General features: G+C 41.7%; 1 protein-coding gene across 3 annotated transcripts in view; it reads right to left on the bottom strand.

Moving 5' to 3' along the window:
* Nucleotides 1–25,917, bottom strand: part of LOC123514985 (putative neural-cadherin 2) — a 380,060-nt gene that overhangs the window by 23,820 nt on the left and 330,323 nt on the right. For all 3 annotated transcript variants that reach the window (XM_045273290.1, XM_045273292.1, XM_045273291.1), the window contains 4 exons: nt 14,956–15,132; nt 1,367–1,555; nt 755–968; nt 225–427 (listed from right to left, as the gene is read on the bottom strand). In XM_045273290.1, the coding sequence (XP_045129225.1) occupies nt 225–427; nt 755–968; nt 1,367–1,555; nt 14,956–15,132 (783 nt within the window). The remainder of the gene's footprint in view (nt 1–224; nt 428–754; nt 969–1,366; nt 1,556–14,955; nt 15,133–25,917) is intronic.

The raw sequence follows: 25,917 nt of genomic DNA, 5'->3' as shown, positions 1-25,917 counted from the left end.
GAGAGAGAGAATGATTTCAACCTTTATGATTAAGTTTTCTTCAATAAACTCGTGCGTGTGTGTATGTGTGTGTGTGTGTGTGTGTGTTTGTGTGTGTGTGCGTGCGTGCGTGCGTGAATGCGTGCGTGTGTGCGTGTGTGCGTGCACGTGTGTATGTGTAGAATATTTCCCTCGTGTCTGAGTAATTTCTGTTGTGCCTTGCGTTGCATAGAACGATGACTTACCTTGACGGTGTGGACGGTGACAGCCTTGGCGGCAGGCGTCATGGGGTTGTCGTTGAGGTCAGCCACGTGCAGGGTGAGAGTGACGGTGGCTGAGCGGCGGCCCGCGTCTCCCACCACCAGAGGCACCAGCATCAGCCGTCCTTCTTCTCGATCCAGGGCTCGCACCGTGTATACTAGACCGACTCCTCGACCTTCGTCCCCTTCTGACATGAAAAAAAGAAAATAAAAAACATAAAGAGGAGCTAATATTATTATTGTCGCTTCCTCTCCCTCCAAAAAGGTCATGTAAGAAAGTCCTGGTATGGGAAGCTAAAACTGATTGAGTTATTATGGTACCACAACATCGGATTCATGCAGACTGAGTAGAATTATAAGCAGAAGCCAAATCTTCCACTGAGTAACTGATTTAAGTCGAAATTTTAACTCACAACCTTTGAGCCCTGATGGGGAGCGGTTTGCATACCAGACCGTACTGCAAACCGCTGTGGGTTAGTGGTAAAAGAACGCTTGCATGAAAGCTGATGGCTTACTCTTATCATGCACCACCCTGACGCTGGCCTCCACCAAGGGCGGAGCGTGGGGGTCCAGGGATAAGGTGAAGGGCGGCCCGTGACCTTGTCGCCAGTTGTCTGGGTCACTCAGGGTCACTGTGGCCACCAACTGGGCCTCGGTGTTTTCCACCACCTGCACTTCTTGTGGGTCCGCCAGGAACGGGGGGTTGTCGTTCACATCAGTCACTTTGATCTGTGCTCATAGAAGTACTTATATATATATATATATATATATATATATATATATATATATATATATATATATATATATATATATATATATATATATATATATATATATATATATATATATATATATATATATATATATATATATATATATATATATATATATATATATATATATATATATATATATATATATATATATATATATATATATATATATATATATATATATATATATATATATATATATATATATATATTTCATAATTACATATGAAATGTGTGTGGGTATGTATGTGTCAAGAGAGAGAGAGAGAGAGAGAGAGAGAGAGAGAGAGAGAGAGAGAGAGAGAGAGAGAGAGAGAGAATGGGGGGGGAGGGGCGGTGAAATGCTTTACTCACAGTCAGGGTTGCCGTAGCCGTCCTGGGGGGCACGCCCGTGTCGGCGGCCATTACCACTACCATGTGAGCTGACGCGGTTTCACGATCAAGGTTGCCCACTAGCCGAACCTCGCCCTCCTCAGTTACTCCGAAAATCCCACCAGGATCGCTTGAAGGAGCTATGCTGTACTTTATCTTGCTTCGGCCGCCCTGCAAGACAAGCAGTAGACAGCGTGATGAAGCGGCTGTCTCAGTAGGTGAAAGGCAGACAAAGTAATGCTGCACACCTGTCGCTCTTCCTGCTGCTAGCCAAGCAGACACCAGTGGCGCTGCCTTGTGTTGAGAAGCTGCTGTGTGTGTGTGTGTGTGTGTGTGTGTATACATATATACATACTAATTACATATATTTATACAGATACCAAATTGCTAAAAAAATGTATATAAGATAAGAAAGATAAGGTCGTAACCCTCCCGGGCAAGGCATCATTAAGTCGCCGCGGGAAGACAAAAGCCTCTCCAAACTTTTTCCATTGGTTTCCGTTTTCAATTCCTCCAGGCCAATCTTCTGATCTCGCTTCTCCATTTCTTTGTCTTCTCTGAGGTAATTTTACACTGCTGGTTTATCCTCAGGTGCTGGGATAAGGTGAAGTGGGACCATTTGCCACAGTATTCAGGAGACGTTTCAGCAGCTGTGTTGGTGGTGATGATGGTGATAGTGATGATGATGATGATATATACGTTTCACGATTCGCCGAACAAATCGTGAGGAACAGCCGAGTCAACACCCTGATCGCAATGTCAAGGGGTTATCTGTAAGAGACAGGACCATTGGCTGTGTTGGTCGAGCTTGGGGCGGGACTACAGGGAAGGACGATAATTTATGTGAGAAAAAAATGATACACAACAGTCTATCTCTGTCTTTACCTGAGGATTTGTGTACGTGTTTTTAACGCAAATGAAAATTGTTTTCCCTCTGTTAGCTTTGTTATAAAAGTGATTTGAAGTAAAAATCTTTATTGGTATTGAATTTTTTTTATGTTGTTTGACAGTTGGAATAAAATGTGAAATTTGGAAATGTCGAAGAAAGAAAAGCCTTTGTTTATTTATTTATTTATTTTCTATGGTTTGTGACGGTCAGTCCAGTGCAGTGCAGTGCATGATTTATTTATTTTGTCATATATTTGAATTTTGTTGTTATTGGAGACTACACTTTTTTGTAAACGATCTAAATAATCTCTCTCTCTCTCTCTCTCTCTCTCTCTCTCTCTCTCTCTCTCTCTCTCTCTCTCTCTCTCTCTCTCTCTCTCTCTCTCTCTCTCTCTCTCTCTCTCTTTTTTTTTTTTTTTTTTTTATTTAAACAAAACTTAATACAAAGGAGCATGTACCCAAAGGCGCACTGTCGTGTGCTACCTATTCTAAGGGTACTACAATCTATTTCTCTACAATATTTACAAGACTTAAAAATAGATAATATACAAGATGGTCAGCATGTAAATGGAGCACTATTCGTTTCACTTCACTAGCACTATTCACGCACTGCACTACACTGAGTGTCACGTCACAAAGAGTGTCAGAGGAGTTGGCAGTGTCTGTCTCCACTTATGTGCCATCAGTTTGACACTGTGTGTGTTCATCTCCTGGACGTGAGGCACCGCGGCCGTGAACAAGTTCCACATCCTGGAGACGCGTCCTGCGAAGGTGCGTTGATGCTGACACCCGTGGGATCGCGGCACCTCTACGGCGTCACCACCATTGAGCACCGTTCTCGTGCTCCGTGCGGTGACTCTTAGAGGATGACGCAGCCCTGCCAGATGTGGCACTCTTTGCACCTGTGCCTTATGGAACACTACGATCGCCGCCACGTCTCTGCGGTGTTCCAGTGAATCAAGGGGACGCTCAGGCTCTGGGTGAGGTGGTAGTGCAGCATCTACTAGCCGTATGGCGCGGCGTTGGATGCTGTCCAGTCTCCTTCTGTGTGTGGCGGCACAGGACATCCAGGAGAGAGCTGCGTATTCAAGGTGGGGCCGCACCTGTGCCTTGTACAGCAGCAGTCTCCCTTCCTGTCGAGGAAACTGGCGATCCTTCTGAGAGCGGAGATCCTGTGAGAGGCTTTCTTGGCAATGGTTTTGACATGCCTGTCAAACCTCAGCCCTCGATCCACCTCCACTCCAAGTATCTTGACGTCATCTTGGAGTGGGAGAGCAGCAGCGCCAAAGACAACTTTCCTGCCATTGCTGCCATGGCGGCTGGGGACCGAGAGACAACCATTGCTTGTGTCTTCTCCGGCGCGAATGTCACTTGCCAGCGAGCACCCCACTCCTTTATCACTCGTAGCTGCTGATTGATGGCCTCAGCAGCCCGCCCACTGTCCTGGCGTGGATAGGTATAGGAGAGGGTGCAGTCATCAGCATAGGCCATGACTCCTGGCAGTAGCTGGAGAAGATCATCCACGTAGATATTCCACAGGAGTGGGCCAAGAATTGAACCCTGTGGCACTGATGCCTCCACAGGCAGGGACTCAGATGTTTGCCCGTTGACAACCACCTTGAGGCTTCTGTCCTGCAGGTAATTTCCCAAGAGTCGTAGCAAGCCACCCTGGATGCCTTTAGCACGAAGCTTTTCTAGTAATCCGTTGTGCCATACTTTATCAAAAGCTCCTGCTATGTCCAAAGCAACCACTATAGTGTCCTTGCCGTCGTCGAGGGCGTCCTGCCAATGCCTGGTGAGAAGCATCATTAGGTCGGAGGTTGACCTTCCAGGTCTGAACCCAAACTGTTGGTCTGAGAGGAGGGCATTGTCCTTGAGATGTCTACACACCACCTCTGCCACGACCCTCTCAAACACTTTACCCACCACTGACAACAGGGATATGGGTCTGTAGTTTTTTGGGTCCGTCCTGGAGCTTTTTGTGTGCAGGAACTACTCGAGCCTCCTTCCACACTGAAGGCCAGACGTTTTCCCGTACACAAGTTGTGAAGACTTGGGTGAGAGGGGCAGCCAGTTCCTGGGAGCATCGCTTCAGCAGGTGCGGGCTGATGTCATCAGGGCCGGTGGCTTTCTGTGTGTCCAGCCCCGCAATAATCGCTTCACCTGCTGATGCGTCACCTCCACCATGGTGACAGTCTTCTCACATTGCTGGACCAGCTGAGGCGGTGGCTGCTGTGGATTCCCGACCTTCATTTTTCCAGCAAACAAGGAAGCCAGCAACTGTGCCCTCTCCTTACTGCTGGTGGCGACAGTACCGTCCTGCTTGCTGAGGGGAGGGATGGATTCTTGGTGGCCAGTTCCTTGTTTGTCCTTAACAAGAGACCACCAAGTTTTGTTTCCTACGCCAGTGCCACACAGTTTCCGGCGCAGGCTTTCCTCCCACTTTTTTAAGGCCCACTTGCTGGTTACCACCATCCTCCTGCATGCAGCCCTGTGCAGGTCCTTGTTGCGCCGAGTCGGGTTCCTCTCTCTCTCTCTCTCTCTCTCTCTCTCTCTCTCTCTCTCTCTCTCTCTCTCTCTCTATATATATATATATATATATATATATATATATATATATATATATATATATATATATATATATATATATATATATGGTAGTCATGAAACATCTTTTCAGAAAGGAAAAGATATCTTTTCATTTTTTATCAAATATTCTTTCTGTGCAAGGCAAGACGGACAGCCAGCTCCAGTAAATGCAGACAGGCTGAAAGCCAAGAGGGTGTCCTTGCAGAACGCAACATGTTTGACTGTAGAAACAATTCCATGTCCCTGAGGCACCGCCAGCATCTATTTGGAGTAGAGCATGACCAATACAAAAGCGGCGTCTGAAGTGCTTCACCATGAAGTGTAATCGACAACCTGACTTTCCCATTCTGCCTCTCATACACCACACCTTTGTGTGGAAGGAATCGTTCATCGCAAGAATGATGCTCGGCTCTATCTGCACAATTGTGCACCATTTCTTTCTTTATATTTTTGATGGCAGCTCTTGCCGGCTGTCATCTGGTGAACCTTGGTGGTGTCCGCCTGAAAACGTGCTCAATCACGATTTTGAACGACTCATGTATTAATTTTGAGTTTAGTGAAATACAGCGCAGGTTTAGTGGCCAGATGGACATTTCCAGATAGTGCCTCAAACCTGGTAACAGAATAGACATGTACTAGGTGGCCTCCTATCACTTTGCAACATATATTAGTGATTCACTGTTCATGGAAATAAATCAGAGTAATGACGCCTCTGTACTACTCAAAAAAGACAGAGAGAGAGAGAGAGAGAGAGAGAGAGAGAGAGAGAGAGAGAGAGAGAGAGAGAGAGAGAGAGAGAGAGAGAGAGAGAGAGAGTCAAGGAACTATTAACCCAATGGGGGAGCGGATTTTCGAGTGCTAAGCTTCTTTGGTACTGCACTGCATTGCCACACACCGACCTTCACCACCTGCTTCACGCTGAGCGTCTTCTTTTCTGTCACTGCTTGCGTCACGTCACATCAGAAAGAAAAATGAATTTAGCATTCTGCGACTGAAGAATTTCTCGAGGTGATGAGACAAATCTGTCCATGATGTGATGTTCAAATAAGTGACCCATTATGAAAAGTCAACAATACTTCATCAGTATCACTCACTTTGTTAGGATAAGCAGTGTAAAAAATGGAGAGAAAACATGGATTAATCCTCCTCTTCCTCCTTAATCTGTTCTATCCTTACTTCCTACTAAGTATGTAGCTTCTGTACATGTAGTATAGTAAACGAGTGACCTCGTCATAGGTCGCAAGGCCTCCTGTCACTCGTCTTTCCTATGTATCTTATGTATTCCTTCTCCTCCTCCTCCTCCTCCTCCTCCTCCTCCTCCTCCTCCTCCTCCTCCTCCTTCTCCTCCTCCTCCTCCTCCTCCTCCTCCTCCTCCTTCTCCTCCTTCTTCTTTTCCTCCTCCCCCTCCTTCTTTTCCTCCTCCTCATCATCATTATCGTCATCATCATCATCATCATCCCTGCCCATCTTAACCATTCCCACCACCACGCCCGTGGGAGGCGAGAGGCTGGGGCGCCACACAGGCAGGAGTCACTGGCCCACAGTTGCCTCCCGCCCCAGCTCAGCTTCGTCTCTTTGTCTACGCCTTCTTGAGTTTCGTCTTCTTTTTCATACTCATTTCTTCGCCTGAGCTGGGATTTTATTTCCCTTTGCTTTCATTTCACAGCGCCACACACAAGTCAAGGCTGACGAGAGAGAGAGAGAGAGAGAGAGAGAGAGAGAGAGAGAGAGAGAGAGAGAGAGAGAATGCTTCAGTTTCACCTTGCTCGACTATACTTCGTGCTTCTCTGGCTTTGTACCTTGAAATTGTGACACACACACACACACACACACACACACACACCCGGTAGCTCAGTGGTTAGAGCGCTGGTTTCACAAGCCAGAGGACCGGGGTTCGATTCCTCGTCCGGGTGGAGATATTTGGGTGTGTCTCCTTTCACGTGTAGGTGCTGTTCACCTAGCAGTGAGTAGGTACGGAGGAGTTGTGACCTTGTTGTCCCGGTGTGTGGTGTTGCCTGGTCTCAGGCCTATCCGAAGATCGGAAATAATGAGCTCTGAGCTCGTTCCGTAGGATAACGTCTGGCTGTCTCGTCAGAGACTGCAGCAGATCAAACAGTGAAACACACACACACACCGCGTAGTCCGGGTTCGAGTCCCGGGCTCGGCGAGGCAAATGAGCAAGCCTCTTTATGTGCAGCCCCTGTTGACCTAGCAGCAAGTAGGTACAAGATGTAACTCGAGGGGTGTTGTGGTCTCAGTCCTACCGGAAGATCGGTCTATGAGCTCTGAGCTCGCTCCGTAATGAAGAAAGCTGGCTGGATAACCAGCAGACGACCGTGGTGAATAACAAACACGCGCACACACACACACACACACACACACTCTCTCTCTCTCTCTCTCTCTCTCTCTCTCTACCTCCTTTTCTCCTTTCTTTTCGCTCAGCGCGTCTCTCTTCTCTCAGATCTCTTTCACAATTCTTGGAGAGAGGCGCAATTTCCTCCCTCCTTCATTCCCCATCCCTTCTTCTTCCGCACCTTTTATCTCCTCCAAGTCCTCCTTCTTTCCTCCTGTTCATTCTCTGTGGTCGAGGTATTTAATTTCATCTGCTTCGCTCCGTTCTTTCTCTCTTATGTATTGCCATAATTTTTTGTAGCTCTCAACTGAATTACTGTTAAGATAACTCTCCGATGTGTGTGTGTGTGTGTGTGTGTGTGTGTGTGTGTGTGTGTGTTTAATATCTCGCATTCTTTTCTTTATATTCTCTCTCTCTCTCTCTCTCTCTCTCTCTCTCTCTCTCTCTCTCTCTCTCTCTCTCTCTCTCTCTCTCTCTCTCTCTTTCTTTCTTTTGAAAAAAAAATAAGATAAAGGAGAGAGAGAGAGAGAGAGAGAGAGAGAGAGCAGCAGCAGTTTCACATAATACAGGCCCCTTCAGCTTTCTGGACTGACGCTCTGTTCCTTCCTGAGAGACGGAGAACAGACCCACCGGTGCAGTATTCGCTAGTGAGGAAGACGAGACATGCTGCGCTCATTCAATTATACCTGAACAAAATAATGTTGAACAGATGTGTAGTGACAACATAATCAAGGACGAACAAAGGAAGGTCAGTCGTGTCTTGGTGAACATCTTACCCTCATTGGTGACTTATCGAGTTGAAGGTACTTTGAAGGTTTGAGGAATGAATCTTTGGCTGCGTCTGATCAGTTAATTGTTATTCCATGTTTTCGCTGGCGTTGTAAAGGTATAGTGGTAGACTTTTTGGATATTTTTGCATTGTTCGGTGATGACTTAATGCATACAATTAGAAAACACAGAAGTAACAGTATCAAAATAGAAGAAATAAAGGCACTGTTGCCCTCCCTAGTGCTCTTCTGACTGTCTTACGAGTACTTTGCATTTCCATAGATATATTTCTCAAAGAACCATCTGATTTCCTGGGTGTGTCTGCTATGGAAAAGGTTATTACCATGCCACTGGCAGATGACGAACAAAGATGAGTGGAAAGGGGAGGGTTAGCAGGAATCATTGGTTCATATTCCCAAACTCTGCCATCTTATTTTGATTACTTTTAACTGTTTGAAGTGGAAGTTATCAAGTTTGTTCGATTGCTTTCATTCTTTTATTGATGGTTTAACAAGGATTTTTAGAACAATAATGAGGAAACGTAAGAACCTATTCAATCATTGTTATGTCTTTTCTAATGAGAGGTCAGTGTGTTTAGGAGTACAAGTCATTATTCTGCAGTGGAATCAGAAAAGTCGATAATGGTGATGCTAATGTTCCTTTGAGTCTTCATTCTAGCCGTAAGGTTTCTCGTGTATTCCCTCCCGCTGCTGCCTCACAGGTTTGCTGCTGGTGCTGTGCGTGTGTCTGACATTTAACATGAAAGTGGGAATATTGCCTCCTGGGTGATTTCTGGAAAACCTTGCTCTGCATATTATGCATATAAACAAAAACTGCAACGGCGCAAGGAAAAACATTATTTATCGTATTAATTTATTTTCTCTCTTTGATATTGACTATCACTTATTTATTTTTTCATATTGTATTAATTCCTCGTCCGTTTAACATTTACAATTTACTTTTTATTTCATCTGTATTTTTTCGCTAATTGCGTGTAGTTTTCTTCCATTTAGTGATTCTAACATTTTTCTAAAGCTCGACTGTACATCAAACACAAGAAACGCTCAAACCACCAATGCTAAAATGTGTTCTCATGTATATGTAAACGTCCTACCTGAAACAAACCTTCAAATGGAAATTTCTACTAATACAATCCTTAATGGCGATGCAGGGAGTGTGTATCTCTGCACACAGTGTCTGTGAAGTGCTCTATAAATGTCTTATTTTTCGAAGTCCATTAATTCCACTAACCGCCTGCAGTGTTTACCGAAACTTTCCTATGTTTGTTGATATCTAGAGTCGTGTCTATGAATATACATTTATTTTGTAGGAGCGAGGAAGGGTAAACAAAGGCTACAAAAAATATTCCCTTACAAAGTAATAAATGTGTAAATGAAAAAATAATTCACTCTTAATTGTCATCCGTAAAAGTAAATAGTATAAGAGATCCAATCAGGTTAGGCAATTAAGTTCTGGAATTGTCCTACTTCTCTTGTTTTCCATCCACTTTAGAGTTCCCTTCGTTCACCACGGTGCATATTCCCCGCTATCCTCTGACCCCACCGTCCTATTCACCACACGCCTGTTGTATTCTGCGCTACGTTGACCACACATTTGTCAAAGCTGCTTGTTTTCTGATTCTCCTTTCCTGCCATACGATCACCACATACTCTTCGCTCACACACTTTTATTTATTATTTCTTTCGTAGCAGATCTATAAATATTCCAAAAATTTATCACTCTGTGCAAATATTTCTGAATCAATTTTCCCTTTCCCGTTACTTTTCACCATTTCCTTACCTGATTTCGTATTCATAGATTATTTACGTCCCCAGGTATCGCGTCGCCTTCTGGGAACGCTGTCGTGTGATCCTCCATATAGCACGTTCGTAACATTTCTAGTTACCGAGTGTCAAATCAATCTCGCTTGAAGATTCTTTTTCTTCATCGTGTAACGTTTCTCTTGCTGTGTATCAAACCTATCTTTACTGCATCTCTCTCTCTCTCTCTCTCTCTCTCTCTCTCTCTCTCTCTCTCTCTCTCTCTCTCTCTCTCTCTCTCTCTCTCTCTCTCTCTCTCTCTCTCTCTCTCTCTCTCTCTCTCTCTCTCTCTCTCTCTCTCTCTCTCTCTCTCTCTCTTATTCCTTTTCAAAATAACGACACACCTACTCACCAATTTTTCAAGACTTTCCATTTCCTTTCGAGTTTCTTACTGACTTTATTTCCTTGTCTCTCTCCTTCTTTACGTTTATCTTTTTACATATATTTAATCTGATATTGGATATAATTTCTTCCCGTTTATAGAGTTGCATTATTTGTGTGGGCCAGTCAGTCCCTTTTTGCAGCCTTCTCGTACTGTGACATCTCGCCTTCCTTCTACTTTTCAACACTGTCTACCTTCACAACACCATGTGAGGCTGTAACATTTCTCACGGAACCTTCTTCATATTCCTATTGTACACGCCACTCGCTTTTCAGATCCATACCCTTTCAGCTCACCCCACCCATCAAATTTTCAGCTTCCAGATCCAGTAGCTTCATCTAGCTTGGCTCCTCTCCCTTCAGTTTTCCCGACCGTTCTCTCCTCACGCACTCCCAACCTTTTCACAACAGTACTGCAATTAGAAGCAGAATCGCCTACCGTTGATAGTTCTTGCATCGAGTACCACTCCAATCATGCATCTTTGCACAGTAATAATTGCTCTGGTAACTTTCCATCTCCATGTCAGTCGCATAAAATTTTAGAGTAAGCTGTACTCGCACATTTTCCCTCTGTCCTTGTAATAAAACTTACATAAAAAGCCAACTGTTAATTTTGCCAACTATTCTGGTACCTATTTGTCTACACTTTTATCCACTTTTCTATTGACGGTATATTTCAGAATGATCTGATACTCGTACATTTTAGAACGCTTTCTCCAGCATTTTGATTCTTTTTTTCTTTTTTATTCACCTTTCTATTGACGGTATATTTCAGAATTATCTGATACTCGTACATTTTGGAGCGCTTTCTCCAGCACTCTGTTCCCACTTTCCTAAAATGTGTCTTTCTCCTTTTCTGTTATGATTTTGTCGCGGTGCGGAATCGGGTTTCTGGTCCCTGTGGCCTTTGTTCAGGAGGAAGAAGGAAAGCTGGATTTTTAGACCCACAGTGTTACGTCTGAGAATGAAATGCTCTTTTGCAGGAGAGTTTGTGGTGCTGTGGCTGGACGGTGTATCAGCAGCTCTCAAAAATTTACGGAAAGATACATAATCGTGGTAAGCAAGTGTCGAATTTCGTTCACTTACTCGCTCACACACACACACACACACACACACACACACACACACACACACACACACACACACACACACACACACACACACACACACACACACACACACACACACACACACACACACACACACACACACACACCACATACTTAAAAGAAAAGAAAAAAAGAAAACCGCATAGTGTAGTGGTTAGCACGCTCGACTCACAATCGAGAGGGTCGGGTTCGAGTCCCGAGGCAAGTGGGCAAGCCTCTTAATGTGTGGCCCTGTTCACCTAGCAGTAAATAGGTACGGGATGTAACTCGAGGGGTTGTGGCCTCGCTTTCCCGGTGTGTGGAGTGTATTGTGGTCTCAGTCCTACCCGAAGATCGGTCTATGAGCTCTGAGCTCGCTCCGTAATGGGGAAGACTGGCTGGGTGACCAGTAGGCAACTGAGGTGAATTACACACACACACACACACACACACACACACACACACACATTCTCTCTCTCTCTCTCTCTCTCTCTCTCTCTCTCTCTCTCTCTCTCTCTCTCTCTCTCTGATATCACTTCCAGCCGCACATTTTTCCTCACATATTTTCTTTATTACCTGCTTTTATTTGATTTATCCCTAGGCTGTGTCGTCTTGTTATTGACTTTTCACGTAATTATCTTTTACTTGTACTTTCTTTTGATCTCTCTCCCATTTTTCTATCGCTGATACAAATAGAGTTAAGAAACATATATGTAGAAAATAGGCAGTTATATCAAGATCTTAATTAGATAGTGACTTACAACATCGCTTCTAGTATTCTTGTGTCATCACCAGCTCTTCACTGTTTCAAACCTCCTGCAGCTATACTGATACGCCTAAAGACATGCTTCTCCCTTGTCTGGCATTCTAGTGTATCGTGTGAGGTGGAATCGGTGGAATGTACACGTGATTCATACTTTGTCTCTGCAGTGCATTATGTCAGGCGTGGACAGGAGGTTAGTGTTATCGGGGTGTCTGCCGCTGTTGTCAGGATGGGATACTGTTGCTTTGTGCAAAGGTTCTTGGCGTGCTGTGTGCTGCGCTTGTGTTCGTATGTGAAGAATGTTGTAGGCGATTTTAGTTTTAGGATTAGCCAATTGGAATGTGCTTACGAACAGTCGTGGTCAGAAGCCAATGAAACTGACGTACTCACTGCTTATTGATTTTTCACCTTTTTAAATATTGTGGTATGCTGGCAATATATTTTAAACTAGTTAGAGAACACACCTGTGAAAGATGAAAAAAAAAAAAAAACTTAAGAGTATGTGGGGCAGGTTGCTTTCGGCCATGAGTGTATCTCAGCTGACTTGGATGAGGTGAAGTGTGACAATTACTGCTGACATACCGGCGATGCTCGGCCACCTGGTTGCTGCTGGTTTTGTTACTCTCTAAGCTTCTTGTGATTGCTCGGTACTAGTTGAGAGGTAAGGATGATTATTGTATCTTGTTATCTCTCTCTCTCTCTCTCTCTCTCTCTCTCTCTGCTGTAACAAACACATCTGCAGTTCGATCTTCAACGCACCCTAGCTCAATTCAACGACAAAGTTGAGCAAACAAGTCGTCTCTTCAAACACTGGAACGGAAGTACGCGTCCGTCCTTTGTCCGTGTTGGGAACGTTTGCTTGGTTCTAATAAAGGTGCCTCGGTCTCCACTCAGTCTCATTGTCGACGCTTTTAAACATTTTCCCGAACTGCTCCTCGATAAGCGCCGCTCTCAAAGGTGCCATGGAAATTAGGGCATATGATGTTTTCTTGGAATAGTTGTGAAACGTTATTGCAATGGTAAACATGAACTTTTCTATTGCCCGGGGGAGATTATTTCCTGTGTGCCTGTACCGTTCAGTAGTTCTCTCTCTCTCTCTCTCTCTCTCTCTCTCTCTCTCTCTCTCTCTCTCTCTCTCTCTCTCTCTCTCGCTTGTGAATGTTCGTTTACCAAGTTCGTGCCTTTTTACTTTTTACATGTAGAAGTTTTGGAGCATTCGTTCTTTTTATTTTACTACGGCACCATTCAAAAACCCAAAGTTTTTACCGGGTGATAGGATGGATGCATTTTTTAGGCTTCGGCCTCATGCTTCCATCTGTCTATCTGTCTGTCTGTCTGTCTGTCTCTCTCTCTCTCTCTCTCTCTCTCTCTCTCTCTCTCTCTCTCTCTCTCTAACATATGGCTCCATGTATGGCCTCATGGTTGCGGCGCCACGCAGCAAATATTCAATCAATCAATCAAGCGTAAATATTTCCACACCAATTTTCATCACGGTGCACCATTGTTTGTGTTACGTCAGTCATGCTTGAATGAACGATTACAGGGGAAACACTTTACATGGCTGAATCTTAAAAGAAAAAAAAAAAAAAAACGAAAAAACGAATGCATGTTTTTTTTTAACGTTCCGCTTTAGAAATAAAATTGTAGTGAGGCAGGAGAATTTCCGCTTTGTGCACTCCAGGACCGAGGTGCGTCTGTGCCCACCTAGCCACTCTGTAACAACAGGAACTCATTTAGCTTCATTTAGTGTCACAGTGGTCAGTCACTCCCTTCACTACTCCCTCACACAGAAAAAAAAAATGTTGATAAACGCAAACAGTTTAAATCAGAATGACCGTGCAAGATTAATGCCTCATGTGTCTCCAAACTTTTAATGGAGTTTGTGTTGTTGTGAAGGAGACTGATTTCTTACTTTTGTGATGTGAATGATTGTATCCCGCGAGACACTGGGACTTGGAATACTTGTCTCCTTACTCCTTCTCTGCCGTAAAGGAAGAGTGAAAGGATCAGAGAGGGAAGGTTAGGAATCCCCCACGCGTGAAGGTTTATTTCTACGAAGTGTGGAAAGATTATTTTTTATTTCTTAGTTTATTTTTTTTTATTATTGTTTTTTACTGAAGTCTTCTCGGATGCTGGCATTACAGGTTGCGAAAAAGAAAATGGACATCACAAAGCGTTTCGTTTTCTTTTCTTCCCTTCCAGGAAAATGTGAAGTATAACACGAGTAAATGTGTGGCGCTAAAAAGGTTGAGGGTCACTTACTTGAGTCATTACTCGCCCACACAGCACTCCCATTAACGCCGGCCATCACCACCACCACCACCACCGCCACTGCCACCGCCACCGCCGCAACCACTACTACTACTATCACTACATACCACTACCACTACCAGTACCAGCACTACCCACATGACTACCACAACAACAAGAACAAAAACAAGAACAACAACAACAACAAAAACAACAACAATAGCAACACTTTTATAACATCGTCGGCGCAACAACACCATCACAATCCTCCCAGCACTATCACCATCACCATCACCATCACCATCACCATCACCATCACCACTACCACCACCACCACCACCACCACCACCACCACCCACACAATACCAGTCATCATCACCAAGACTCCAGAACGCACCATTAAGCTAAGGGACATAGTGGCTTTAAAATGTTGCTTTAATTTCCCGCCTTGAAGTGCCAAGTTTCTCTCACCAGGAAAACTTCGCCAAAAACTGGTGGCGCACACATTGGGTATTAAAGGCGAGAACACTGCCGCTCCTGCACCCCCCAGCCGAAAGTGGCACCGCTCACTGTGACTGCTATAGGGCCGCGCGTGACACCTTTATGAACACACACACACACACACACACACACACACACACACACACACACACACACACACACACACTTACCCCGTCGAGGTCTTGGGCAGTGAAAGTGGTGAGGTGGGTGCCTGAGGGCGTATCCTCGGGTAGGGTGAGGTGGGCGTGATCAGCGTGGAAGATGGGCGTGTTGTCGTTCTCGTCCACCAGCCTGAGATTGACCCAGGCTCCGTCCACGTGGTAGCGGTCGTCCCAGCTGCCTTCGCCCTGTGGTGGAGGTGACATGGAGGCCCTCGTCACTTGGGATTGTGCAGTTGTAATTGTGGAAGTGCAATCAGTGAAGTATGAATAATATGAGTAGTAAATAATGCTAATCGTTATACTGCTCATAACAATACAGGGATAATAGTCACTGGAAGTCAGTTAATGGGATTATAGGATTAGGATATTTGAATGAATTCTGTTTCATTGTATTATAAAAGCATCATAATTTAATGTTTAACGGTAGCAGATGAAGTTTATTTTTGTATGTTCCATAATAGAGTAAGAGTATTGTTGGGAGCGTAATGTGGACTTCTCGCTTTACGAACGTGGCTTCTCTAATTTCGGTGACAGGGATCTGCTGCCACCAAACTATCTGTCATGTCGGGGTTTACCTTTAATTAAGTGGGTAGCAGAGAGAGACAAATGTAGGAACGTGATGGTGTTACCATGGCTGGTGACACCATTCAAACAGCCACGTGATGAAGAGGAATGAGTCTTGTGTGTCAGTGCTGCCCTTCTGTGTCAGCCTTGACACCTTGACTGTCGGTGATAGTTTAATGTAAACGTGGCTATACGTACAACTGTTTTCAGTAACAACTTTCAGTGTGCACTGTAGGTAATTTCAAAGTGTACAAATAAAATAATCTAAGACTTCGGTCGGAGGGGCCTGCGAAATTCTTTTTTTAATTAAGTAAATCTTTGGAGTTATCAATCAGACAATCAAGCAATAAAGTTTGTGAGTTGCGTGATGTTACACTGGCTGTTACGTCTGCAGAGAAGCACGATAGTGGAAAGTGAATCATGTTAACACCTAAACTCTAGGTCATCTAACCTGGCGAGTGTGCAAACGGAGAACGTGTGTACCTTGTAACACTGCCCGCGAGGTGTTATCATCCAGTGACTGGTTGAGTAGTGACTTTTCTTCAGGGTTCACGCATCTTACTTTTGCGTTTTTTCTTGTGCTGTATCAGACATCTTTGAGTGTAGCAGGTGCTCCGGTAAAGTGTGTTATCATCGATCTTTACTTTGACGCGCTGAAAGACAGCATCCAGAGGTATTGATGGAAAGTAACAGCCCAGTAGTAGAATTGAGTGAATAGAAAAGACATTATTTTTTAAGATAAGGAATTGAAGAAATTCAAGGAACAATATTAAGATATGAAATAAATCTGTAGATTTTAGATTATACAAAAACAAATTTTTTATTTGTGTAAGACACTGTAGAAATAGAATAAATACAAAAGAAAGCTGGCCAGAGAGTGGTATCATTAGGTTCAGAAGTGAAAGTGCAGGTGCAGGCAACCCGAGGCTTATTGGTTAGCTTATACACCACCCAGGCGATATTAGGTCTAATATCAGTCATGTCGCAGATATTAATATAGGGACTGTCACAGAAATTGCCGAAGCGTGGCACCGCTGTGATGGAGGTGTCCACTTAATGGTGTTTCTGACCCCCAAACCTAACACAGAAAATGAGATATTATAGAAGCAAATCTTGATGAAATTTTATTTAATACTCAGTGTGTAAAATATATCGACAGGGCTTCCCAATCAGATGGAAACAGGAGGAAGGACGCTCAAGAAATGAAAACAATGAATCTTAGCCAAGAAAACTTTTGGAAGCTTTTCTCGGTGCCCATTAATATTTTTCTTGCCAGAAGCATGCCAACCAGCGCCGAGCTGCAGACGTTTGTTACTCTCTTTTCGTAAGTTTCAATGTAATACGCATTTTTGTAGCATTAGAGAAATTACCGACGCTTTCATCAAACTTGTACATGTGACAAACGCACTAAATGAGTCCCAGGCAATATTTCACATTGTAGATAGAGATTTGCATGACGAACACCACCTGTGTTCTCAGAACACCATCTCGTCTCTCAAGAGCCTCGTTTTCTCCAAGTGACGGAAGGCTAAGAAAGAAAGACTTGTACTTAATGTCTATCGACTGCACAAGGATCATTAAGGCAGACATATTAGCTTGTGGTCAATCCTTAGCTAGGGCTGAAGAGAAAGCACCACCAATCTCACTAAGCCACTTCCGTGGGTCAGAACTCGTGCCATCACTGCCACGAGCTGACTGACCCACTTACCACGGAGCTACCCACCCCCTAGTGAAGGCTGATGCATTGTGAAGAGACCATTGACAGCGGTGCATGATATTTCTAATTAGTATGAAAATGCAGCTCATTGCTGTTGTAACACGAACAGTAATCATTTGGAACTTGTGCTAATATTATCATTATTATTATTATTATTATTACTATTATTATTATTATTATTATTATTATCATTATTATTATTATTATTATTATTATTATTATTATTATTATTATTATTATTGTTGTTGTTATTAATATTATTATTATTATTATTATTATTATTATTATTATTATTATTATTATTATTATTATTATTATTATTATTATTATTATTATTATTATTATTATTATTATTGTTGTTATTATCATCATCATCATCGCCATCATCATAATCATCATTATTGTTATTGTTATCATTATTATTCTTTCTCGTATTGCTGTGTTGCTGTGTGGACGCCTTGATCGACAAGTGTACGGAACATTACTGAGTTTCACAAGTTTTTTCTTGTTGCTTCGAATCAATGAGCCGAAGCAACGCGAGTCACTCCGCCAGACGCCAGGCGGCCAGTGCCGTCGGCAGTGTTGTGCAGTGTGCGTGTGTGTGAACTGAACTTTGTGCTCCCCGTAAAACTCTACCAAAACTGTGATGAAGGTGACTCAACCATAGCACTGTCCCAAGCCTGTTCTCAGCGACCTAGCAAATGTGATGAGTAGGTAGTGAGTATATTGGAAGTACATTGTTGATATAAAAAAAAGTAAATGATAAGCGGTCTAGTCAGCCAGCCTGCGACACATCAAGGCGCTGCTGGGCCGCGTCGACACTGTGTTGCCAGATTGTCATTCACAACACCATTATAGTTTATCCGGGTCTCATTCCATATCGCTAGCCATTCCTTGTAAGTAAATTCAATATTGTTCATAAGTGGAAATCTTTAGGTGGATGACGGTATGAGTAGTGATAGTGATTTAGTCGAAGCAGGCGGCTTCGGCTGCAACTTCGCTCCCGTGACTGCCATGTATCTGGCCATGACCCGCAGGAGACCGCTGTCAAATCTTCACCGGTCGTTTCACAGTTTTTACACCGGTTTGCTTTTGAAATTACATTCAGTCATTCTACTTACATCAAACTTTCGTGCTCTTCCTTATATCCGCCACATCCACTTCTGCTCCTCCCTCCATACATCACCACTACGTCACTTCCCGGTCGTTTTTAACCGCTATCACAATCTCCACCACCAGTGAGTTAAAACTATCAAAGGGGATTATGTCATCAACTGAATAATTAACCACATAAGTAATGATAATAATGTACAGTACATAGTTATGAAAGAAAGCCTCTTGTGTTGGTTTCCTTCTGTTAAAACGTTGTTCTCGTGTTTTCTTTAAGATTTGATGGCAATATTTTATGTAGGGTTTTCTTGCACCGATGTTAGTGCCAGGCGGTGATGGCCAGCTGACCGGTCTCAATATTCTCATTATGTTAAAGCTTATATTAACAGTGATAATTCATATGACTTGTCCACCGATTGTTACAGGAATGAAAATATTTAACATTGCACTTCGAAGACCCAGGACTTGCATTTAATTTTATACATTTCATTTTGTTCATATTTCATGCGTTCGTTGTTAACACGAGATTCAGTTACAATGCTTTTATCGTTTCACTTTTGTACATTTTCCTTGCGTGTGGAATATTTCTCTCATATTCTTTCTAAAAATATATTAATTTACATTTGACATTTCCGTTAGTTTGATAAATTCAGTTCTGTTGGTGCGACTCTCTGCCTTCACTTCCATTTTTCATGGGATTGTGCTTCATATATTTAATTTAGCCGTATAACATCATATATATAATTTGATACAACGTTGTACCCTGTGAATTTTAACCCTCCTGTTTCGAGGTAGAGGTTGAGAAAAGAAGAATATAAGATTAAGTAAGATAATCGTATTTTTCCTCCACACAAATGGATATTAAATTTTCTCCAATCGTTTGTGTTCTCACTCTCCATTTGGGCCACACCACTTCCTGGCTGGTGCGTCAACGCCACTCACTCCTGCGCTGACTTCCCCCTCGCCTGTTGTTCTCCTGTCACCTTTAAACCTTTACCTTTACAAACCATGGTAAGCTTGTGGTATTGTCTTTTGTTTACTTGATTGTTTGTTAACTATTGTTTGCATAAACGCCCGCTATCAGTCGTAGAATTAAGCCAATCTACAGAAATATTCCATAACGCTAATACCTCTCATTGCAATGGTTGGTTGTCCTTCGATACATTTTGAAAAAGTAAATCGAAGAAGAATAAATACATGTAAATGGCCTTGACGTGCCGCAACAAATAGGTCTTTTACACTCTGCAACAAGAGTCATTTTAGTATTACAGAGAATTTCATTCATTTCCCAAATATTTTGCAATTTTTCCTAAATTATCTTATGTGTTCCAGGAAGTTGTCGTGTAAAGTGACTCTTGCCTGAATTGCCTCGTAATGGCCTCCTTGGGAAGCGTGAGTCAGTGCAGCGTAACTTTGCTGTTCTCATTGCCTCTCATCTGCGACTGGTTCCCGTATGCATCAAGGTCAGTGTCACAATGGCATTTCATTTTCATTACTAATCTGCTGATGGTCAAAGTACTTTAAAAAGCAAAGTAAATTTTATCGTTATGCGTGTACGTCCTTCATATATATATATATATATATATATATATATATATATATATATATATATATATATATATATATATATATATATATATATATATATATATATATATATATATATATATATATATATATATATATATATATATATATATATATATATATATATATATATATATATATATATATATATATATATATATATATATATATATATATATATATATATATATATATATATATATATATATATATATATATATATATATATATATATATATATATATATATATATATATATATATATATATATATATATATATATATATATATATATCCAAAGTCCATTCTCTTTTTTGACAGTACTTTTGTTGCTTTTGTTTTTGTTTCCTCGAGACGTCTTTCGGTCTAATTTGACCATCTTCAGGAGAAGAATGAGCTAAACTGGCGGCTGTGTGTGCTTATAAGTGCTGGGAACAAGCGCGGAGGCGGGAGAAGTGGGCTCAACCAATCACAGCGTAGTGACAGTGGCTACTTGCGTGCGGCGGTGTGAAGGGACGCTGGTTTCTGGTAAGAGTTGTATGTTGATGGTTGGCTTCTTGTTGTGGATGTAGACGGCTTCTGTCATTTTTAGGCGAGTTCTGTCTGGTTCCTTCTGTATGATGATGGTATTGTCTTCTAGGTGCTGTCGTGTGATTACGAGTCCATGTTTGGTTAGTTACCGCAGTTACCGCTGTAGACTTCAACAAAATATGTATAAACAACGGCCTCTTACCAATATATATATATATATATATATATATATATATATATATATATATATATATATATATATATATATATATATATATTGGTATATATATCCTGTCAGTAGCTTTGGACGATAAATGTGCAGAAAAAATTGACATTATTTTCACAATTGAGTTTTGAGCGTTTGGTAGTCGAGATGTGAATTTCCCTTAGCGGTCTGTGTCCCGCGCGCTGATAATTTCAAGTAGTAACAAAATACTGTGCGAAATCTCGTTCAGCGGTGACTGGAAGTTCTAATTGGTTTCCGGCTTGATATAAACAAATGCAGGCACGGCCAAGTCTCCAGTCCCTCCAATATTAGGTTGAAGTAAAAAAAAAAACAAGTCATCGTTCAGTTCGTCAGTCAGTCAGTCACACTCACACCTGAGCCGGATGCGTGTCAATTAGCTACAACGGTTTGTTAATTAATTACTTGTCTAATTTCAATGCAGAGTTAATGGCTTTGGTAATTTATACAATTGATTGATTTGATCCATAAACGAGCCAGTAAGCGACAAGCCATTATTGTTTTCATTAGTCAGGGCTGATCTGTAGTTTTTTTAATAATTCATTTGTTTACAATTATTATATGTATATATATATATATATATATATATATATATATATATATATATATATATATATATATATATATATATATTATTTATTTTTATTTTTTTTCGCCTTATTTGGATAATACTGTGTGTGTGTGTGTGTGTGTGTGTGTGTGTGTGTGTGTGTGTGTGTGTTTCACTGTTTGATCTGCTGCAGTCTCTGACGAGATAGCCAGACGTTGCCCTACGGAACGAGCTTAGAGCTCATTATTTCCGATCTTCGGATAGGCCTGAGACCAGGCACACACCACACACCGGGACAACAAGATCACAACTTCTCGATTTACATCCCGTACCTACTCACTGCTAGGTGATCAGGGGCTACACGTGAAAGGAGACACACCGAAATATCTCCACCCGGCCGGGGAATCGAACCCCGGTCCTCTGGCTTGTAAAACCAGCGCTCTAAGCACTGAGCTACCGGTGTGTGTGTGTGTGTGTGTGTGTGTGTGTGTGTGTGTGTGTGTGTGTGTGTGTGTGTAAAGAAACATCATCTTGTCTTAACAGACAAGAACAAGCATTATGTAAATGACACGCAATTTCCAGCCATGAAAGAGTGAGAAGTTACAAACAGTGTGATAAGAAGTCTATAAATTTTTATGGTCTCCACTAAAGTGTAGACGTTCTGACATCATCATCTAGATTGTCCATCTTGCCAGCCAAAATGTTGACTGTCTGCGATTGGAAACAACTTGTCTGAATAGAGATCTGTGCAGAGTCACAGTGCAGTGTTCCCTGACGAAAGTGAGGCAGCAAATACTGTGACAGGACAAGGGAATGTTTAGCAATAAGTTAGAAGCAAACTATCACACCGTGCCACCCTGAAACATGAGTGTTGGCAGCTATAGGGGCAAGTTCACACACACACACACACACACACACACACACACGGCCCGGTAGCTCAGTGGTTAGAGCGCTGACTTCACAAGCCAGATGACCGGGGTTCGATTCCCCGGCCGGGTGGAGATATTTGGGTGTGTCTCCTTTCACGTGTAGCCCCTGTTCACCTAGCAGTGAATAGGTACGGGATGTAAATCGAGGAGTTGTGACCTTGTTGTCCCGGTGTGTGGTGTGTGCCTGGTCTCAGACCTATCCTAAGATCGGAAATAATGAGCTCTGAGCTCGTTCCGTAGGTTAACGTCTGGCTGTCTCGTCAGAGACTGCAGCAGATCAAACAGTGAATTACACACACACACACACACACACACACACACACAGCAAGCAACACAAAGGTTCTAGTGAGGATATTCGTACCCTCATAGTCATCGCACTGTTCCCTCGCCGTTGAGGAGAACGTCGCTGGAAGCTGCATTAACTGAAAACATTAATGATGCAATATTGCCAGTGCTTGAATAACATGGCATTTTTTTGCATTTTCAAGCGATGTTACCTTAGATGTCTAATTAATATACTTTCCTCCTTGGCCACGTGTAGCACGTAACGTTGCTAGCAAACCTCACGACTTTAGTTTTATTATTCGATAAAGCTTAGCGCTGTGCTGAAATCACCGGGAAAATTCTGTTTGCCAGGAAGCATTAACGCTCCATCAAGCAGAATTATTGTCGGGGAAATTTGCAAGTCAGTGAATAATTTTTAAGAAATATACATCTTTAAATTGCACTCTTGAAAAGACAAACCTGAAGAATTAATTAATGTCTTTCTGTCACTCAGTTCCATTGGTTAAGTGGAACACAAAGCCAACACGGGGAAGCGGCGCCGGTGTTGTGTTTGACTGTTTGGTATGACAGTTTGTGCTGATGTCCTCTGGGGAGAGCAGTGTGTGTTTGCTGTTAGAAGGGAGAAGGGAGGCCGTGTGTGAATCAGACGGTACAAGGAAAGGCATCACGATGGACGGAATGTCTTGAATTTGTGCATTGCATTTCTATCGACAGACAAACTATTTGCATATTTGATAGGACCGAACATTGCAAGAATTGGTGCTGTTGTTGTTATTAGTTATTATTGTTGTTGTTATTATTATTATTATTATTATTATTATTATTATTATTATTATTATTATTATTATTATCATCATCAGCACTACTACTACTACTACTACTACTACTACTACTACTACTACTACTACTACTACTACTACTACTACTACTACTGCTACTGCTACTACTACTGCTGCTGGTGGTGGTCGTGTTGGTGCTGCTGTTGTTTCTGTTATTGGTATTGTTCTTGTTGCTTTTCACTTGTGTTTATCAGTCTGAGTGGAGGGTGAGAGAGTAAGTGAGTGAGACAGACAGCCCTGGGGATGCGTACGTATAATATTAGGAGGTTGCAATGTCTTTGGAGTGTTGTGGAGCAGACAGAATTAGAGATGGATCGCCTCTTCGCTTATTTCCGGCCCATTGGTATGCACAGACGAAACATAACCTAAGTTAATGTGGCATTGAATAAGACGAAGGGCGACAGCTGCTGCCCGGCCAGCTGCGACTATAATGTGTGAAAGAAACAAACGAAGAAGAAATAAAAAGAACGTTGCTTTACTTATGAAAAGAAAGAGACAAGAAGAAGGAAACAGACACAGGTAGAAGAAAAGTCAATAAGCATAGCCGTTGCAAAACAAAATCGTTAATAAAGATATCGGTAAATTTGAAATGCGCTCTCTCTCTCTCTCTCTCTCTCTCTCTCTCTCTCTCTCTCTCTCTCTCTCTCTCTCTCTCTCTCTCTCTCTCTCTCTCTCTCTCTCTCTGATTTATACCACGTTGGTTGCTTGCCTGTGTCCTTTTTTGTTTTCACTCTTATTTATTCATTCTTATATTGACATTTATTTTTCTTTAATTATATTTTACTAATTTGAAAATTTTTTTCCATTCAATGTTTTCTTGTACTATTTCTATGATATTTTTTTTTATTTTCGTTTTTATAGGATTTTCATGAATTTTTTATTTTATTTTATATTTTGTGTCTTGTTAAACAAGGTTTGGTTACTTTCTTGCTTTGTCGTTTGAATAATTTTCTTTTTCTATTTGAACATTATCTTCCTGTTATATTCAACATTGTTTCTTTTTGTTTGTTTATTCTGATTGTTTGTTTCTCCGTATAACCCACCTGCATAAATGTTTCATAAGCTTTACTTTTCTGTCTCACTTGAAATGTTTCCTTTCATTCTGTTTTCTCTTATTATATTTTTCATTCGTACAAAATGAAACATCGCGTTAAACAGCGAAATCTGAGCAAAAAATTGTCATTGGTACCACTAAATGAATCAGCAAATATGAGAGTGAACGAATGAAATGACTGGTGAACTTAGGAATATGATACGGAAAATTCCAAGACTGACCGTGAGCGACATCGACGAGAGAGAGAGAGAGAGAGAGAGAGAGAGAGAGAGAGAGAGAGAGAGAGAGAGAAAGAAAGAAGAGGAGATAACAAAGTCTATTGGTACGTTACGAGGAAGGCTGTTGATCTGCTTCCCGCTACAAGTGATGTTTGTGGAAAAAAAAACCATGATAAAAGCTGAACATGTTTGTACACTGGTTACGTATGTTACTGGTTACCTTAGTTATAGCTCTCTCTCTCTCTCTCTCTCTCTCTCTCTCTCTCTCTCTCTCTCTTTTGTTGGTCGGCTGGTCGGTGTCCGTGTCGACAGTAACATTGTTAGTTGCTTGCCCAGAGTATGCCAGTGTCATCGTGCCGCCAGTCAGGTTCCTGCGCCACACAGATCAAAGAAGGTAAGGATTTATGGCAAACAGAACAATATTGGCAAAAAGGAGGAACTTGTTTTTCTACGCTAATTTGGTCAAGAATAGTTGCGAACTGTTGATGACGCAATAAATAACAATGAAAGTACAGATGTTCAATAGCTGAATAAAATGAACAAATACTTTATCTTTCTTTCTATCTATCTATCTATCTATCTATCTATCTATCTATCTATCTATCTATCTATCTATCTATCTATCTATCTATCTATCTATCTATCTATCTATCTATCTATCTCTCTCTCTCTCTCTCTCTCTCTCTCTCTCTCTCTCTCTCTCTCTCTCTCTCTCTCTCTCTCTCTCTCTCTCTCTCTCTCTCTCTCTCTCTCTCTCTCTCTCTCTCTCTCTCTCTATATATATATATATATATATATATATATACGGTACAGGAGAGAGAAGACGCACAAAAGGACAGTTATCTTCATTATATCCAATTCACATAACGTTTCGGGAAAGTACATATCCCATCTTCAGGTGTACAATAAGGCACTGTAAAACCACACGTAAAACATTAAAATATGACCAGACGCAGTAGTCCTGCTACTAGTTCCTCCAACAGGTAAGTGGGGAGGACTAGTAGCAGGACCACTGCGTCTGGTCATATTTTAATGTTTTACGTGTGGTTTTGCAGTGCCTTATTGTACACCTGAAGATGGGATATGTACTTTCCCGAAATGTTATGTGAAGTGGATATAATGAAGATAACTGTCCTTTTGTGGGTCTTCTCTCTCCGTGTACGCTATAGACGCCCTGTTTTTCAAGTCATATATATATATATATATATATATATATATATATATATATATATATATATATATATATATATATATATATATATATATATACTATTGTAGGCTTCGTAGCACAACGGGTAACCCGTTTGAATACGGATCAAAAGGTGCTGCGTTTATTTAAGGTT

This window comes from Portunus trituberculatus, chromosome 38, assembly GCF_017591435.1.
Source record: "Portunus trituberculatus isolate SZX2019 chromosome 38, ASM1759143v1, whole genome shotgun sequence".
NCBI classification, from domain to species: domain Eukaryota; kingdom Metazoa; phylum Arthropoda; class Malacostraca; order Decapoda; family Portunidae; genus Portunus; species Portunus trituberculatus.
This window is presented reverse-complemented; position numbering and strand designations above follow the sequence as displayed.